The sequence below is a fragment of the Tursiops truncatus genome, chromosome 13, assembly GCF_011762595.2.
Source record: "Tursiops truncatus isolate mTurTru1 chromosome 13, mTurTru1.mat.Y, whole genome shotgun sequence".
NCBI classification, from domain to species: Eukaryota; Metazoa; Chordata; class Mammalia; order Artiodactyla; family Delphinidae; genus Tursiops; species Tursiops truncatus.
The window spans coordinates 71,035,288-71,054,834 of NC_047046.1; the positions used below are offsets into that span (position 1 = coordinate 71,035,288).

General features: G+C 37.4%; 1 protein-coding gene across 8 annotated transcripts in view; it reads left to right on the top strand.

Moving 5' to 3' along the window:
• Positions 1-19,547, top strand: part of WDR7 (WD repeat domain 7) — a 388,174-nt gene that overhangs the window by 99,116 nt on the left and 269,511 nt on the right. For all 8 annotated transcript variants that reach the window (XM_019937105.3, XM_073790768.1, XM_073790769.1 and 5 more), the window contains 2 exons: positions 10,913-11,682; positions 12,998-13,086. In XM_019937105.3, the coding sequence (XP_019792664.1) occupies positions 10,913-11,682; positions 12,998-13,086 (859 nt within the window). The remainder of the gene's footprint in view (positions 1-10,912; positions 11,683-12,997; positions 13,087-19,547) is intronic.

The following is a 19,547-nucleotide window of genomic DNA, read 5'->3' on the forward strand; positions in this document are numbered from 1 at the left end:
GCATACATATGTCCCCATATCCCCTCCCTCTTGAGCCTCCCACCCTCCCTATCCCACCCCTCTAGGTGGTCACAAAGCACCGACCTGATCTCCCTGTGCTATGCAGCTGCTTCCCACTAGCTATCTATTTTACATTTGGTAGTGTATATACATCGATGCTACTCTCACTTCACCCCAGCTTCCCTCCCTCCCACGCCATGTCCTCAAGTCCATTCTCTATGTCTACATCTTTATTTCTGCCCTGCAGCTAGGTTCATCAGTACTTTTTTTTTCTTTTAGATTCCATATATATGCGTTAACATATGGTATTTGTTTTTCTCTTTCTGTCTTACTTCACTCTGTATGATAGACTCTAGGTCCATCCACCTCACTACAAATAACTCAATTTCGTTTCTTTTTATGGCTGAGTAATATTCCATTGTATACAAGTGCCACATCTTCTTTATCCATTCATCTGTTGATGGACGTTTAGGTTGGTTCCATGTCCTGGCTATTGTAAATAGTGCTGCAATGAACATTGTGGTGCATGTCTCTTTCTCAATTATAGTTTTCTCAGGGTATATGCCCAGTAATAGGATTGCTGGGTCACATGGTAGTTCTATTTTTAGTTTTATAAGGAACCTCCATACTGTTTTCCATAGTGGTTGTATCAATTTATATTGCCACCAACAGTGCAGGAGGGTTCCCTTTTCATCACACACTTTCCAGCATTTATTGTTTCTAACTTTTTTGGTAATGGCCATTCTGACCTGTGTGAGGTGATACCTCATTGTAGTTTTGATTTGCATTTCTCTAATAATCAGTGATGTTGAGCATCTTTTCATGTGCCTCTTGGCCATCTGAATGCCCTCCTTGTGAAATGTCTATTTAGGTTTTCTGCCCAGTTTTATTTATTTATTTATTTATTTATTTATTTTTTGCGGTACACGGGCCTCTCACTATTGGGGCCTCTCCCGTCGCGGAGCACAGGCTCCGGACGCGCAGGCTCAGTGGCCATGGCTCAGCGGCCATGGCTCATGGGCCCAGCCGCTCCGCGGCATGCGGGACCCTCCCGGACTGGGGCACAAACCCGCGTCCCCTGCATCGGCAGGCAGACCCTCAACCACTGCACCACCAGGGAAGCCCCCTTCTGCCCATTTTTAAACTGGATTGTTTGTTTTTTTGATATTGAGCTCCATGAGCTGTTTGTTTACTTTGGAGATTAATCCTTTGTCTGTTGTTTCATTTACAAATATTTTCTCGCATTCTGAGGGTTGTCTCTTTGTCTTGTTAATGGTTTCTTTTGCTGTGCAAAACCTTTTAAGTTTAATTAAGTTCCATTTTTTAATATTTGTTTTTATTTCCATTACTCTAGCAGGTGGGTCAAAAAAGATCTTGCTGTGGTTTATGTCAAAGAGTGTTTTTCCTATGGTTTCCTCTAAGAGTGTTATAGTGTCTGGTCTTACATTTAAGTCTTTAATCCATTTGGAGTTTATTTTTGTGTATGGTGTTATGCAATCTTCTAATTTAATTCTTTTACATGTAGCTGTCCAGTTTTCCCAGCACCACTTATTGAAGCGGCTGTCTTTTCTCCATTGTATGGCTGTCTTTTCTCCATTCTTGCCTCCTTTGTCATAAATTAAGTACCCATATGTGCATGGGTTTATCTCTGGGCATTCTATCCTCTACCATTGAGCTATATTTCTGTTTCTGTGCCAGTACCATACTGTCTTGATTATTGTAGCTTTGTAGTATAGTTTGAAGTCAGGGAGCCTGATTCTTCCAGCTCCGTTTTTCTTTCTCAAGATTGCTTTGACTATTCAGGGTCTTTTGTGTTTCCATATAAATTGTAAAATTTTTTGTTCTAATTCTGTGAAGAATGCCATTGGTAGTTTGATCGGGATTTCATTGAATCTGTAGATTGCTTTGGGTGGTATAGTCATTTTCACAATATTGATGCTTCCAATCCAAAAACATTGTATATTTCTACATCTGTTTATGTCATTTTTGATTTCTTTCATCAGTGTTTTATAGTTTTCTGAGTACACGTCTGTCGCCTCCTTAGGTAGGTTTATTCCTAGGTATTTTATTCTTTTTTGTTGTGATGGTAAATGGGATTGTTTCCTTAATTTCTCTTTCTGATATTTCATTGTTAGTGTATAGGAATGCCAGAGATTTCTGTGCATTAATTTTGTATCCTGCAACCTTACCAAATTCATTGATTCGTTCTAGTAGTTTTCTGGTAGCATCTTTAGGACTTTCTATGTATAGTATCATGTCATCTGCAAACAGTGACAGTTTTACTTCTTCTTTTCCAATTTGTATTCCTTTTATTTCTTTTTCTTCTCTGATTGCCATGGCTAGGACTTCCTAAACTATGTTGAATAAGAGTGGCGAGAGTAGACATCCTTGTCTTGTTCCTGATCTTAGTGGAAATGGTTTCAGTTTTTCACCATTGAGTATGATGTTTGCTGTGGGTTTGTCATATATAGCCTTTATTTTGTTGAGGTAGGTTCTCTCTGTGCCCATTTTCTGGAGAGTTTTTATTGTAAATGGATGTTGAATTTTGTCAAAAGCTTTTTCTGCATCTATTGAGATGATCATATGGTTTTTTTCCTTAATTTGTTAATGTGATATATCACATTGATTGATTTGTGTATATTGAAGAATCCTTGCATCCCTGGGTTAAATCCCACTTGATCATGGTGTATGATCATTTTAATGTGCTGTTTGATTCTGTTTGCTAGTATTTTGTTCAGGATTTTTGCATCTGTGTTCATCAGTGATATTGGTCTATAATTTTCTTTTTTGTGTGATATCTTTTTCTAGTTTTGGTATTAGGGTGATGGTGACTTCACAGAATGAATTTGGGAATGTTTCTCCCTCTGCAGTTTTTTGGAAGAGTTTGAGAAGGATGGGTGTTAGCTCTTCTCTATGTTTGATAGAATTCCCCTGTGAAGCCATCTGGTCCTGGACTTTCGTTTGTTGGAAGTTTTTCAATTATGGTTTCAATTTCATTACTTGTGATAGGTCTGTTTATATTTTCTAATTTTTCCTGGTTTAGTCTTGGAAAAATTGAACCTGTCCAAAAATTTGTCCATTTCTTCATGGTTGTCCATTTTATTGGCATAATGTTGTTTGTAGTAGTCTCTTATAAACCTTTGTATTTCTTCAGTGTTAGTGGTGATTTTCTCCTTTTTCATTTCTAATTTTATTGATTTGCGTCCTCTCCCTTTTTTTCTTGATGAGTCTGGCTAAGCGTTTATCAATTTTGCTTATATTCTCAAAGAACCAGCTTTTACTTTTATTGATCTTTGCTATTGTTTTCTTCGTTTCTGTCTCATTTATTTCTGCTCTAATCTCTATGATTTCTTTCCTTCTACTGATTTTGGGTTTTCGTTGTTTTTCTTTCTCAGGTTGTTTTAAGTGTAGGATTAGATTATTTATTTGAGATTTTTCTTGTTTCTTGAGGTGAGATTGAATTGCTATAAACTTCCCTCTTAGAACTGCTTTTGCTGTGTCCCATAGGTTTGGGGTCATCGTGTTTTTGTTGTCATTTGTTTCTATGTATTTTTTAATTCCTTCAGTGATCTCTTGGTTATTTAGTAGCTCACTGTTTACACTCCATGTATATTTGTGTTTTTTACAGTTTTTTTTTTCTGTAATTGATTTCCAATCTAATAGTGTTGTGGTCAGAAAAGATGTTTGATGTGATTTCAGTTTTCTTAAATTTTCCAAGACTTGATTTGTGACCCAAGATGTGATCTATCCTGGAGAATGGTCTGTGTGCACTTGAAAAGAAAGTGTATTCTGCCACTTTGGGGTGGAATGTTCTATAAATATCAATTAAATCTATCTGGTCTATTGTGTCATGTAAAGCTTGTGTTTCCTTATTTATTTTCATTTTGGATGATCTGTCCATTGGTGAAAGTGGGGTGTTAAAGTCCCCTTCTATTATTGTGTTACTGTCGATTTCTCCTTTCATGGTTGTTAGCATTTGCTTTATGTATTGAGGTGCTCCTGTGTTGGGTGCATAAACATTTATAATTGTTATATCTTCTTCTTGGATTGATCCTTTGAACACTATATGTAGTGTCCCTCCTTATCTCTTGTAACAGTCTTTATTTTAAAGTCTATTTTATCTGATATGAATATTACTACTCCAGCTTTCTTTTGATTTCCATTTGCATGGAATATCTTGTTCCAACCCTTCACTTTCAGTCTGTATGTGTCCTTAGGTCTGAAGTGGGTCTCTTGTAGACAGCACATATATGGGTCTTGTTTTTGTATCCATTGAGCCAGTCTGTGTCTTTTGGTTGGGGTATTTAATCCATTTACATTCAAGGTTATTATCAATATGTATGTTCCTATTACCATTTTCTTAATTGTTTTGGGTTTGCTTTTGTGGGTCTTTTTCTTCTCTTGTGTTTCCTGCCTAGAGAAATTTCTTTAGCATTTGTTGTAAAGCTGGTTTGATGGTGCTGAATTCTCTTAGCTTTTGCTTGTCTGGAAAGCTTTTGATTTTTCCATGAAATCTGAATGAGATCCTTGCTGGGTAGAGTAATCTTGGTTGTAGGTTTTTCTCTTTCATTGCTTTAAGTATATCCTGCCACTCCCTTCTGGTCTGCAGAGTTTCTGCTGAAAAATAAGCTGATAACCTTATGGGGATTCCTTTGTATGTTATTTTTTGTTTTTCCCTTGCTACTTTTAATATTTTTTCTTTGAATTTAATTTTTGTTAGTTTGATTAATATGTGTCTTGGTGTGTTTTTCCTAGGGTTTATCCTGTATAGGACTCTCTGTGCTTCCTGGACTTGGGTGACTTTTTCCTTTCGCATGTTAGGGAAATTTTCCACTATAATCTCTTCAAATATTTTCTCAGTCCCTTTCGTTTTCTCTTCTTCTTCTGGGACCCCTATAATTCGAATGTTGGTGTGTTTACTGTTGTCCCACAGGTCTCTGAGATTGTCTTCAATTCTTTTCATTCTTTTTTCTTTATTCTGCTCCTTGGCAGTTATTTCTACCATTCTGTCTTCCAGCTCACTTATCCGTTCTTCTGCCTCAGTTATTCTGTTATTGATTCCTTCTAGTGTAGTTTTCCTTTCAGTTATTGTGTTGTTCATCTCTGTTTGTTTGTTCTTTAGTTCTTCTAGATCTTTGTTAAACATTTCTTGTATTTTCTCAGTCCCTGCCTCCACTCTATTTCTGAGATTCTGGATCGTTTTTACTGTCATTACTCTGAATTCTTTTTCAGGTAGATTGCCTATTTCCTCTTCATTTATTTGGTCTTGTAGGTTTTTACCTTGCTCCTTCATCTGTGATGTATTTTTTTGCCATCTCATTGTTTTTTTAATTTTTTTTACTGAGTGGGATTGTGTTCCTGTCTTACTCGTTGTTTGGCCTGAGGTTTCCAACACTGGAGTTTGTAGGCTGTTGGGTAGAGCTGGGTCTTGGTGCTGAGATGATGACCTCCGTGAGACCTGACTCCAATGAATATTCCCTGTGGTCTGAGGTTCTCTGTTAGTCCAGTGGTTCGGACTTGGAGCTCCCACCGCAGGAGCTTTGGCCTGACCCTCAGGTGGTGAACCAAGATCCCGCAAGCCATGTGGGGTGGCAAAAAGAAAAAAAAAAAGAACAATAACAAAGTAAGAAATAAAATTAGTCTACGAAACTAACAGATACGTTAGAAAGAATATAAAAATAAAATGTATACGAATCAACAACCAGAAGGTATGTTGGTGCCACAATAGTAAAAGAGAGGAGGGAACTGAAAAAAAAAAGGGAAAAAAAAGTTTTTTAAAAACAAGGGGGGAGGGCTTCCTTGCTGGCGCAGTGGTTGAGAGTCTGCCTGCCGATGCAGGGGACACGAGTTCGTGCCCTGGTCCGGGAAGATCCCACATTCCGCGGAACGGCTGGGCCCGTGAGCCGTGGCTGCTGAGCCTGCGCATCCGGAGCCTGTGCTCCGCAACGGGAGAGGCCACAACAGTGAGAGTCCTGCGTACCGCAAAAAAAAAAAAAAAAGGCGGGGTGGGCGGCGGGTCCGCGGGGTGGGGGGGGGGGGACGCCTTGGCTGTGGAGGGCGGGGCGTAAGCAAGGGTGAGGTTTGGTGGTGGGCGGGGCCTATGCTCCGGAGCCACAGGGCTGGAAAAGACCCTGGGGGCTGTTGGGGGTGGGGCTTAGGCTCAAGGAACAGAAGGGGCCCAGGTGTGCCCCCCATCCCTGGTCTCGGGGCGTGGGAGGACCTCACCTGGGAGAACACTAGGTCTCCTGGGCTGGAGTGGGCAGGGCAAATGCCCTCCACTCCTCTCCCACTCCTCCGGGAGGGCCCCTCTCCCTGCCTCTGCTGATCTCTCTTGCCTGCCTCCTGTGCCCCAAAGGACCCACGGGGCCTGGGTGGGGCCTTGGAGGGCAGGGGACCAGCCTGGGAGCTCAGCAGGCTCCCTGTGCCTAGGTGTGTGGCGCAAACACCCTCTGCTCCTCTCCTACTCCTCCTGAGGGCCCCTCCCTCCTGCCTCTCCTGATTTCCCCAGCCTCAGGGGCACCAATCCTGTCTGGTCTCTCCTTCTCCTCCCCATTCAGTCCCCCATTTCCTACCAGTTCACTTGGGGGTTCCTCCCACCTCCTTGGGTGTCAGAGTTCTCCACCAGCGGCCGGCAGGCGCCCTAGTTGTGGAGAGATGCTAACTTGGCGTATTCCCACACTGCCATCTTCTAAACATAGTGTTTGACATTACACATTTAGTGTTTGAAAAAGGAAATACTAAGCATGGTGGTGTGAGAAATAAAACATTAGCGTATGCGTCCTTCAACCCATCCCATCTACATTTTCAGTACTATTGCATACTTTTATCTTCCCTCATCTGGATGGCTTCTGCTTCCTCCAGGTTTATATTCATAATCCTGATCTTGCTTCTTTTCAGCCAACATTGCTGGTGGATAAATAGTTATAAAATTAAGTTTGATCATGTTACTCCCCTTATTAAAGCCGTTAGATAGGAGCTCTCATACTTTACTGTATAAAGCCATCTAGGGTTTCATTAGGCAGATTCTGATCCATTCCAAGAGACATTGATTCAGGTCTGATATCAGACCCAGGAACCCATACTTTAACAAGCATCCCTGGTGTTCTGAGAGAAGCACTGTTTTAATGGCTCCTAAGCCTGCAAGAGAAAGTTCAAAAGCCTTAGTGTGGACATCTGTGCTCTCAGTGAACCATGCCTCGCATTCTTTGTCTTGGTCATCAACATCAACACCCATCCCGTGATGTTTCCTGCCTTTATCCTTTTTCACATCCTGCTATCTTTCTGCCCTTTCATACCTCGAGTTATCCCTTTGGTGAGGTTCTCCCTGATCACCCAAGGTGGAGCTGGTACTTTCTCTTTCTCTGTTGTGTTTCTTTTTGTTTTTTGGCTGCATCAAGTCTTCGTTGCCGTGCACAGGCTTTCTCTTGTTGCGGTGAGCAAGGGCTACTCTTCGTTGTGGTGCACAGGCTTTTCATTGCGGTGGCTTCTCTTGTTGCAGAGCACAGGCTCTAGGTGTGTGGGCTTCAGTAGTTGTGGCGTGCAGGCTCAGTAGTTGTGGCACATGGGCTTAGTTGCTCCGCGGCATGCGGGATCTTCCCAGACCAGGGCTCGAGCCTGTGTCCCCTGCATTGGGAGGCAGATTCTTAACCACTGAGCTACCAGGGAAGTCCCTTTTTGTTGTGTTTCTTATTGTACCTTCCAACTGCCCTTTATTTGTAGCACCATTCATCCTACATAGTAATTTCATTATTCATTAGTTTTGAGTTGCATGACTAGAAAATCGTCTTATTTATCTTTGTATCCTTAGTGCCTTGCACAAACATAGGTAAATGTGTAATGAATGAGTTAAACAGAGGAATGAGATTCAGAAAGTCTTGATTTTTTTTTTTACTTCATATTTTGTGTAGTGTAAATTGATCTGTACTGCTTATGCACCTTAGGTTCTTAAGCTATAGTATGGAAATAATATTTATTTTCTACCTTCCTTTAAACACCATTTATTCAATTCAGAGCAGAGGTTTGTACAAAGGAAGCAGAATTAGTGGTAATTCTGGAAATAATTTTTGAAAGAGCAGCCACTTGAGATACTTCTTGAAGTTTGAATAGAAGTATGACTTGAGTAGCAGCAGTGAGCATGAGAAAGGAGCATGATCCTGGCATAAGAAATGCAAAGGTACAAATGTCTGCAACTGCATGGTTCTGGAAGGCACAGGTGGTTTAATTTGGTTTCAGTAGAAGTTGCAGGGTTGTGGTTAGACATGGAATTGGGGGAGTCGGCAGCAGTCTATTTTGGAGGCTGTTTTGTGCTTTGCAAAGAAGTCTTTGCAAAGATTTTATCCTTGGGTTATAAAATGCTGTTGAAGCCTCTTAAGCTGGAAAGGAACATAGTCACATGGGAGGAGGACAGAGACAGAAGATAGACCATTTAAAGGGACTTAGTGTAATTTTACGAGTGAAGAGTTGATTAGCCACTTAAAATAATTTTATGAAGGTTTTTATGTTCTTTGTTCATTCTGCCAGGTACTCTGATACGCATGGGGTTACACAAGATGAGTAAGGTATAGTTCCTGTAGAGTACAGGAAAATGTAAATACATAAAAGAACTAATTATATAAATATAGCCAAGGCTTACAGGTTTGTGATATATAGTACAGAAAATGTTATGGGAACTGGGTTCATTGTGGGCTAACTTTCCCGGGAGAATTAGGGTCTTGATGGAAGAGAAGGGATTGGAGTAGAGCAAAGAAGAATATTTTGGGTAAAGAAATAAATAAAGGGATTAATGGGTGAGGGAGTGTGGTTATGGTGCTAGAGCCTGTTTGTTATAGCTGGAAAATATCTGGTATCAAATTGTAATGGGCCTTGAATGTTGTGCTGAAGGATTTTGTATTTTATCCTAGAGCATTATTTTCTAATTATGAAAATAATACATATTGATTATATACAATTTAAGAAATATATGGAAATATGAAGAAAATGTAAATCTGATATGACTCCATCACAAAAAGTGGTTGCTATGAACATTTTCATGTATTTCTTTCCAGTGTTTGTCACTGTGCTCAAATGCATACTTGGGCATTAAATAAATGAAATCAGAATTATACTCTGTTGTATAGTGTGTGTGTGTGTGTGTGTGTGTGTGTGTGTGTCAATCTAAAATAATGGACAGTGTTTCACTGAACGTCTTTGTATTTCTGACTATTTAGGATAGGGTTCTAGAAATAAATGTACTGGATCAAACAATCTTAAGGGCTCATGCTGTATTTTGCCAAATTGCTCTTCCAAAGGGCTCTATTTAAATTCATGCCTGCAGTGTGTGGGTCTGACTTTCATCGTACTCCTGGCTAAGTATTTTTTGTGTGTTTACTGTTTGCTAATTTTATAAGTGGTATCTTGTGGTTATTGTTATTTCCTCGACAATTCATTTGAGTAGGTTTTCCCTTATATTCCTTGACTATTTGTCTCTTTTACTGTGAATTGCCCTTGACCTTTATGGTATTTTTCCCTTTTCTTTTGGTATTACTATTTTTTATATAGATTATAACTTCATTAGTCCTATTTCTGGCACATTTTTCTTCCTATTTCTTACTTGCCTTAACTTTTTATAGTAGTGAATTTTAAATTTAAGTGTGTTTGGCAAGTCCTTTCTCATCTTGAGATCTAGTCACCTATACTTTGATTTAGTTTTAATTTTGTATTTTCCATTTCTCTTAATAACCCATGATAATGGCAGTGTTTGGCAGAAGAGTGACATAATTAGATTTGTTCTTCAGAAAGCAATCTTGTGGCCTGTGAAAGCTGGATGGGAGTAAGGGGAGACCAGGGGCAGTGACGTCTGTTTAGAGGAGAGGAGATAAGGGTCTGAACATAGTGATGGTGATGGTGGGGATAGATTAGAAGAATGATTCTCAACCAATGATTTGGGAGATGCAGCAGGTTTAGTGGGAGGGTGGAGATTAGGACAGATTAAGTACAAGGTTCTATGGGACATCCAGATACAAGCAGTGGGAATTGTAGGATTGAAACTCTTTCAGGAGCTGGTCTGGCTGGTGATGGAGATTAGGGAGCCACCTGCATATAGGGGATAGTTCTAATATGGGAGAAAGAATGAGTTTTCAGGGCAGCTGACTGAGAAGGGTGGTCAGAACTAGAAGGCTCATTAAGAAGGTGTTCTCTGGGAAGCTCTTTTTATACTTTCTCTCTCTTTCTGTCTCTCTTAGCAAAATCAACAATGTCAGAGATTATGGATATGGTCAGAGATACTGCAAAGAGATTAACGAGGAGAGGGACTGAAAAGTTTCCACTGGATTAGTCTACTACTTTCCTTAAATGTGGCTAAAAGGGGCAGTAGACTGGGAAAGAAATAGAAGAAGGAACATGGTCAAAGGATAACACTTTTAAAGACTCTAAGTAGACTTGAACATGTTCTCTATGGAGGGAAAAGAATTTATGGAGAGGGAGAGATTGAAGGTAAAGTAAAAAAGGAGGAATTTGATGGTGCAGCAACTTAAAAGGATGAGTAGCTGTGATGAATGCATTATTCTTTCAGGTGGAACAAGTAGTATTACATTCCCAGAGATAGAATTTGCATATAAGTTATTGAAACAATTTTTAATCTGTTCTATGAGTAAAAAGACTCCCTGCTTCAATAATTAACTTTCATTTTCTTTTTTTTAAAAGATTAATTGACAGTCTTATAATTGTTTCAGCGTAAAGTTCTTCTAATTGTTTAAGTTCATATCTTTTATATGCTGCTGATTGGCAGAGTTAGTGTGTCACTTTTAATGATATAGATACCTAAAAAGACAGCTTAATAAGCATTTAAATCCCTTTGATTATTTATTGTTCATTAATGAATGCATGAAATTAAATACTTTGAATTATAGCCATCTTTTAAAAATATTTGTTGCAGGGAAATTTACCTAAATATTCTCATAACTCCCTGATGGTTCAAGCAATAAAGACAAACCTAACAGACCCGGACATACATGTGCTTTTCTTTGATGTGGAAGCGTTGATTATTCAGCTCCTGACTGAAGAAGCCTCTAGGCCGAATACTGCGCTTATTTCCCCAGAGAATCTGCAAAAAGCATCTGGCGGTTCAGACAAAGGGGGCTCTTTTCTAACTGGAAAACGAGCAGCAGTTCTCTTCCAACAAGTGAAAGAAACTATCAAAGAGAACATAAAGGAACATCTCCTTGATGATGAAGAGGAGGATGAGGAGATAATGAGACAGAGGCGGGAAGAAGGTGATCCCGAATATCGGACCAGCAAATCTAAGCCGCTGACCCTGTTAGAATATAATCTGACTATGGACACAGCAAAATTGTTCATGTCCTGCCTTCATGCCTGGGGTTTGAATGATGTTCTGGATGAAGTCTGTCTTGATCGCCTTGGAATGCTGAAACCCCACTGCACAGTATCGTTCGGCCTCTTATCGAGAGGGGGTCATATGTCACTGATGCTTCCTGGTTATAATCAGGCTGCTTGTAAACTATCACATGGGAAAGCAGAAGTAGGAAGAAAGCTGCTGGCGACGGAGGGAGTAGGAAAGGGAACTTACGGAGTGTCCCGGGCCGTCACCACACAGCATCTCCTGTCTATCATATCTTTGGCAAATACCTTAATGAGTATGACCAATGCAACTTTTATTGGTGATCATATGAAGAAGGGCCCTACCAGGTGTGACCATGATAGTTTGATTTTATTCTTATGTTTCAAAAAAAAAGAAACCTGTTTTATTTTTGTCACTTCTTACTACCTTTTTTTGGGGGGTGGGGCGCTCTACACACCTTGGCATTTTTGTGTCATCTCAGTGTTTCCCCTTTAAATTTTAAATACAACATGCATGACAAAATATTATCAAATTGTACAGTTTTATCTATACTCAGACATATTTAGTAGCTATTTAAAAAAAACTTAGAATGAGGGAGTAGGTCAGAGTTTAGCTTTAACAAATTATAGACTAGCTCTTCAGTAAATATAATCTTAGATTGTATCTATTTACAGTTTGCACTAACATTTAATTCAAATTGTATATTTGGTTAAAATGTGTGACCCACGGTGATGAATGGTAAGTGTTCAGTGGCTGGCTTCAGCATTTTGTGAGAAGTATAGTCAGAATTTCTCTGGGAAAAGAGGAAACAACTTTTTAAAGTGCAGGAGAGTATTCTTGTAATATTTCTACATAGTTAACCTGAGTTGCTATTTCTCATTTTCCAGAAGTCATGAAGACAACTTTTTAAACTCTGGTTTTATTATACTTTATTGAGAGCCGACCACATTTAGGATTTTTTAAAATCTAACGTACTAAAATAGCACTTACCTAGTGTCTGGCTCTGTTGTAAGCACTTTACAGATGTTACCTCCTTAATGCCTTTACCCCTATAAGGTAGGTACTTTTATTATCCTTTTGCTACAGATGATAGAGCTGAGACACAGAGAGGTGAAGTAACTTGCCCAGGGTCACACAAGTAGTAAAGTGGTAGGGCCGGAATTCAAAAGGGGACAGTCTGCCTGTGGAGTGGAAGATTTCTTAATGCCTTATTACCTTTTTCAGATTGTAGGGCTGAATTTTTTGAAACTCAGTATATTGTTCCATAAGTTCATTTGGACCAATGATGTGGGGTGGGCTGAAATATCAGCATGCTAATACTGAAGAATGAAGGGTTAATTATGATATTTATCTGTCAGTGGTAGTAGATTAAAGTGTTCATAAATATTTCTTAAACTAGTTTAAAGCATAAACCGTAGATGTAAAATTTTTACTTGCTATTTGTTAATCATTTAATTTTCTGTATTAAAATCTGAAACAGAAAATGTTAATAGGTACAAAACAAAAAACCCCTATCTTTTTGGAACAGCAGATTGAAAATGTTCTGTTATGTGTTTCTTTTGCAATTCATTTGGAACTAGAAAGCTTAATATTTTAAATGGCTCTGGAATTATGAAACTATGAATGTGTATATATACATGTATTTTCTTCTTCTTTTTAAAGGCCACCTAGACCAGGCACCCCAGACCTTTCTAAGGCAAGGGGTTCTCCTCCAACTTCCAGTAATATTGTGCAAGGACAGATTAAACAAGGTAAAATTAAATCTTATTAAGTAATTGACATGACATTTCAGCTCTAGAAACTGAGGAGGCATAGCTAATGTATAATCATAACATTTTGTTTGTCTCAGGTTGTTAAATAGAGAAAAGTTGTTATATTCCAGATGTAAATATGGATAATTAAGATGTTAGTTAAAAATAAATCAGATTTATTTAGAAATTGATAAATGAGCGTATTTCACGTAATTTTATTGTACTGTCTTTGGCCTAATTTTTATGCATTAGGGGCACCTTAACTTGACAACACTAGTGCCTTAATGTGTGTATCTTGAGTCTATAAGTTAAGTCTATTTTTTAAACTACATTTAGAAATGTTTAAATTCATATTTCCATACTATAGCTATTCTTGTGTCGTTTGCCAGTAGTTCATGCATTGTAATCCACAGTGGAAATAGTTTCTTTTTATTTAGTCATTATATACTTTAACTTTTTGTTCATAGCTTTTGTTTTGTTAGGGGATAGAAGAAAGATTGAGTTTTTCTTCCTTTATTTTCTTTTACACTCATTTTAGGACTTGACAAGAGAGTTTGGGGGGAGTCACTTCTGCTTAGAGAGCTTTCCTTTAGGCTAAGTTGAAGGTTGTGCTTGTAAATGGTGACATTGTAGGATGTTCTTTTTTCAAAAAATTTGCTTAAGGTGTTAAAGAGTCAGTGAATAGTTCCGCAAAATTTGTTTGGTGAACAATAGGCCTCCAACTTCATGCCTACAGTTTTCCTCTTTCCTAGAACAAGTCCTCTGCTCTCTTAGCTGATTGTTTGTCCTAACTTTAATATCCTTAAATGGTATACTTGGTTTTTAGTTTTAGGTACTGTGTCGTAGCTTCTCCTTATGGAAGATAAGCTATCCCACTCTCTATGCCACTCCTATCCTTCATTTCCAGCCCCGTGTGGTCACCTCTCTTATTCTCCTGTCTTCTCATCAAGCCTTTATACTCATTTTATAATAGTCTATATGAATATATATAAAAGTTTTAATTAGATAACTTTATACTTGTGTATGTGTGAAATACACACAGAAAAGTGCACAAAACAAATATGCAGCTCAGTGATTTTTACAAGCTGAACACCCATGTAACTATATCCCTGGACAAGAAATAGAACATTGCCAGTACTCCTGAAGCCTCCTACATGTTCCCTCCCAATCAGTATACCTTCCTCTTCCAAAGGTAACTACTATCTTGACTTTTAGGAAATCATTTCCTAGCTTTCCTTTATGGTTGTACCACCTAAGTTTAAATCCCTAAACACTGTGGTTTAGTTTTGCCTGTGTTTTGAATTTTATATGCGTTCAGTTAGTCATGGAGCATGCATTCTTTTGTGTTTGGCTACTTTTGTGAGATTTATTAGTGTTGTTGCACGTGACTATAGTTTGTTCATTTTCATTGTTCATTTTATTGCTGTATACTATTCTGATGAATGAATAGACCACAATTTTTTTATCCATTTCTTGGTCAATAGACACTTGGATTACTTCCAGTGTTTCATTTTCATAAATAATTCTGCTATGAACATTCTTTGAATCTTATTTGAATCGTATTTGAATCTTAGTGTATATTATAAGCGTTTCTGTTGTGTATGTAACCAAAAGTGGAATTTCTGCATATATTTATCTTCAGCTTTAATTGTGGATAATGTTAACATGTTTTCCTAAGTGAGAGACATATACATCCATCAAACTGGCTAAGGGGAAAAAGATGGAAATTGTTGTGTTAGCTGGGATATGGATCAGTGAGACCTCTCATATATAGCTGGTAAGATATCCTAGCCAACACTTAATATTTTCCATGTTTTTCACTTTAGCCATTTTGGTATGGCTAGTATATCTGACATATCAGTATTTTCATTCCAGATTAATATTTTTGTGTCCTATTTAAGAAATTACCCTGATATTTCTACTCTGATATGAGGATATTCTTCTTTATTTTCTTTTGGAAGCTTTCTTATTTTACCTTTCTCATTTAGGTCTATAGTCTCCCTAGACCTTAATTTTGTGTATTATGTGAAGCAGGGGTCCTGTTTTGATTTTACTTCCATATACCAAATTGGTACAGCATGATTTATTAAAGAGAGGATTCTTTCCCCACTGCTTTGCAGTGCCATTTTTGTCATAAATATAATGTCCTTATATATGGTAGTCTATTTCTGAACTGTTTGAGCACTTTGATTTGTTTGTGTATCATTGTGCCTTAATTACTGTAGCTCTGTAATAAGACTTGATATTTAATAGATCAAGTCTTCCCACCCATTCTTCTTAAAGAATGTCTTGACTATCCTTGTCCTTTTGAATTTCAGTATAAACTTTAGAACTGTTTTATTATTATCACAAAGGCCTATTGTGATTTTAACTTTGATTTTATTGAATTTGTAGATCATTTGGGGGAGAATTATTTTCTTAATGGGGTTCACTCATTTAATCCATCAACTTGATATATCTCTACATTTATTTAGGTCTTATTTAGCTATCATAACTCTGTATAGTTTTCTATATAGAGGTCTTATATTTCTTTTGTTAGATTTATTCCTAGATATTAGATTTTTAAAATACTCTATTTAATATCTAATTGATATTAAATTTCTTCATTTTCTGTGCCCCTGATATAGAAATGCAGTTGACTTTTGTATATTGACCTTATATCAAAGAATCTTGCTAAATTCACCTATTAAAGGTAATACTTTTCTGTAGATTTTTTGATCATATGGACAATCATATGGAACAACTTTTTTATTCCCAGTATCAAAGGGAGAACTTTTAAGATTTCATAATTATGATAATTCCTGTATGCTTTTACAGATAATTTAAGAAATTAACTCTTCTGTTCCTTTGCTAAGTGTTTATCATCAGTGTATGTTGGATTTTATCATGCTTTTTCTGTATCTATTGAGGTGACTATATAATTTTTTTTACTCTATTAATGTGATGAATTTACAACCCAATTTTGCATTCCAGAATAAAACCAATCTTGTGATGTATTATTATCTTATATATTGTTGCATTTAATTTAATATTTTTTATTTAGGAAAACGTTTTCTTCTAATATTTATGTAAGGTTTTACTTTATTCAAGTTTCGGCAAATGGATTGGGGAATCTTCCTTTTCCATTTTTAGGTAGAATTTGTGTGAGATTGGCATTAATTATTTCATAAATGTGCAGTGGAATTTGCTGGGGTTAGACCTAGAGTTTTCTTTGTGAGGAGTTGTAAAATTCTGGGTTCAGTTTCTCTCATTGTTATAGAACTTCAGATTTTCTGTTTCTTTTTGTGTCAGTTTCATTAAGTAGTACATATTTAGGGATTTTTCTAGTTCTAAATTTTCAAATGTGTTTGCATTTGAAAAGATAACATCTTATCTTTTTAATTTCTGTAGTATCTGTGGTGATGTCTCCATTTTTATTCCTGATATTAATCATTTGTAGCTTTCTTTTTTCTTGATCAGTCTTACTGGGGCTTTATCAATCTTTTTAATCCGTAGTGCCTTTGTTTATCCTTTCGAATGCATATTTTTTCCTGTTTCACTAAATTCCGCTCTTCTCCCACTTCCTTGGGATTCAATATGCTGTTATTATTAATTTTTTAAATAAGTTTATTTATTTTATTTATTTCTGACTGCATTGGGTCTTTGTTGCTGTGTGTGCGCTTTCTCTAGTTATGGCGAGCGGGGGCTACTCTTCATTGCGGTGTGCAGGCTTCTCATTGTGGTGGCTTCTCTTGTTGCAGAGCACGGGCTCTAGGCACGCGGGCTTAAGTAGTTGTGGCTCGTGGGCTCTAGAACACAGACTCAGTAGTTGTGGCACACGGGCTTAATTGCTCTGTGGCATGTGGGATCTTCCCGGACCAGGGTTCAAACTCATGTCCCCTGCATTGGCAGGCGGATTCTTAACCACTGCGCCACCAGGGAAGTCCAGTTATTATTAATTTTTAAAAACTTTTTACGATTGATGGTTACTTACTGATGTTGAATTGAAGTTAGAGCAGACATCCTTGCCTCATTCCCAATCTTAGGGATAAAGCATTCAGTCTTTTACTATTAAGTATGATGTTAGCTATAAGTTTTTCTTAGATGAGCTGGATGTTGAGGAAGTTCCCTCCTATTCCTAGTTTGCTGAGATTTTAAAATTATGAACGGATGTTAGATTTTGTCAGCTGATTTTTCTGCATCCATTGAAATTATCAAATGAATTTTCTCCTTTATTTTCTCAGTAAGTCCAAGAACATTGACTTCTGAATTTTAAGAAACCTTGCAATCCTGGGATAGATCACACTTGGTCATGATGAATTATCCTTGTTATAGATTATTGGATATAATTTGCTAAAATTTTGTTAAGAGTTTTTATGTGTATGATCATGAGGGATTTGGGTCTAGAGTTTTTCATTTCAATAATGTGTTTGTTCAGTTTTGGTAACGGGATAATGCTGGTCTCACAGAATGACTTAGGATGTTATCCCTTTTCTTGTGTTTTCTGGAAGGGCATGTATAGAATTGATACTATTTTTTACTTGTTTGATCTGTTTCACCAGTGAAAATATGTGGGCATAGGGTTTTCTTTATGGGAAGATTTTTTTAACTACAAATTTAAATGCTTTAATAGATACAGAGCTATTTAGGTGTTGTTTTTTTTTTAAAATTCATCTTGGGTGAACTTTGGTAATTTGTGTCAAATTTATTGGCAAAAAGTTGTTTAATATTCTCTTATTTTCCTTTCAATATCATATCTGTAGGATTTGAAATGACATCCCCTATCTCATTTCTATTATTCATAACTTATGTTTTTTCTCTTTTTTCCTGATCAGTCTAGCTAGTAACTTAGCAGTTTTGTAGTTCTTAACCAGCTTTGGGTTTCATCAGTTTTTAATGTTGTTATTCTGTTTTCTATTTCATTTATTTCTGCTTTGCTTGTTATTATTTCACTTCTTTTGCTTTAAATTTGCTTGTATTTTTTTTTTTTTTTTTTTTTTTGTGGTACGCGGGCCTCTCACTGTCGTGGCCTCTCCCATTGTGGAGCACAGGCTCTGGACGCGCAGGCTCAGCGGCCACGGCTCACGGGCCCAGCCGCTCTGCGGCATGTGGGATCTTCCCGGACCGGGGCACGAACCCATGTCCCCTGCATCGGCAGGCGGACTCTCAACCACTGCGCCACCAGGGAAGCCCTGCTTGTATTTTTTATTTTTATTTTTTTAGAGTAGAACCTGAGGTCATGGATATAAAACTTTTCTTCTTTCCTAATATAGGCAGTCAGCACTACAAATTTACCCTAAGTACAGCTTTAGTAGCATCCCACATATTTCGATATGTTTTCCTTTTCCTTTTTCTTTCGACTTTTTCTTTTATCCCTGGGTAATTTATTATTGAGTTAAATTTGCAAACATTTGGGAACTTTCCAAGGATCTGTCTGCTATTGATTTCTAATTTGTGGTCAGATAATATACTTTGTATGGTTTGGATTCTTTGAATATTGAGACTTGTTTTATGGCCCTAAATATGGTCTTTCTTGGTCAGTATACTGTGTGCACTTCAGATGACTGTGTATTCTGCTCTTGTTGGGTGGAGTGTTTTATAAATATCAGGTCACGTTGCTTAAGAGTATTCAAGTTTAGCATATATTAGCTGATTTTTCTGCCCACTTGGTTCTATCGTTTAGATAAGGGTATTGAATTCTGCAGCAGTTGTGGATATGTTTATCCCTCCCTGCATTTCTATCAGTTTTTGCTTAATATATTTTGAAGCTCTCTTTATTGGGTGCATAAACCTTTAGAATTGTTATTTCTTATTGATCAACGATGCATTATATATTTCACCACGATGATGGTATTGAATTTGCCCCCTTGGCCAGATCTGAGGATTTTAAAGTTGGAGTGCTTTAATGTTGCTCCTCTCGGAAAAGCCTTGAGTCTTGAGAGCAGCGAAGAAGGAACTAAAAATTGTCTTTTTCTAAAGCATTTACTTAAGGTGATAGATTTAGGAATTTCCATTTAGAACAGCACAGACGCTTGTCTATATAAAGTAAATGAAGGTTAGCAATCTGTACTGAGAATTACATAGTAAAATGCTTTAGGATGGCATTATAAAACTCATTTTCTATTTGAATATTGAAATGTAATATTTCTTTAACATATATTTGTTAAGCACTTTTGTTTTTCCTCCAAACAACTCTATTTGGGGTACAGAGGGATTAGTCTAGTGTATACTGTCTTGAATAGTTTATGTCTATCTAGAAGATAACACATGAACATAACCAATGTAGGGTAGGAGGTGGTGTGTACAGATAAAGGGCTTTGATTCCTTGACTGCTCTTCAGCAGAGTATTATTTAGTCTCATCTCTCTACTCTGACTTCTTTTACACTGGTTTTCTTTTAAACATTTTCATCTTTCCTTATGTTTTCTTTTCCTGACTCCCACTGTAGCCCACATTGACTCACAATCTATTTTCAAGTTGGAT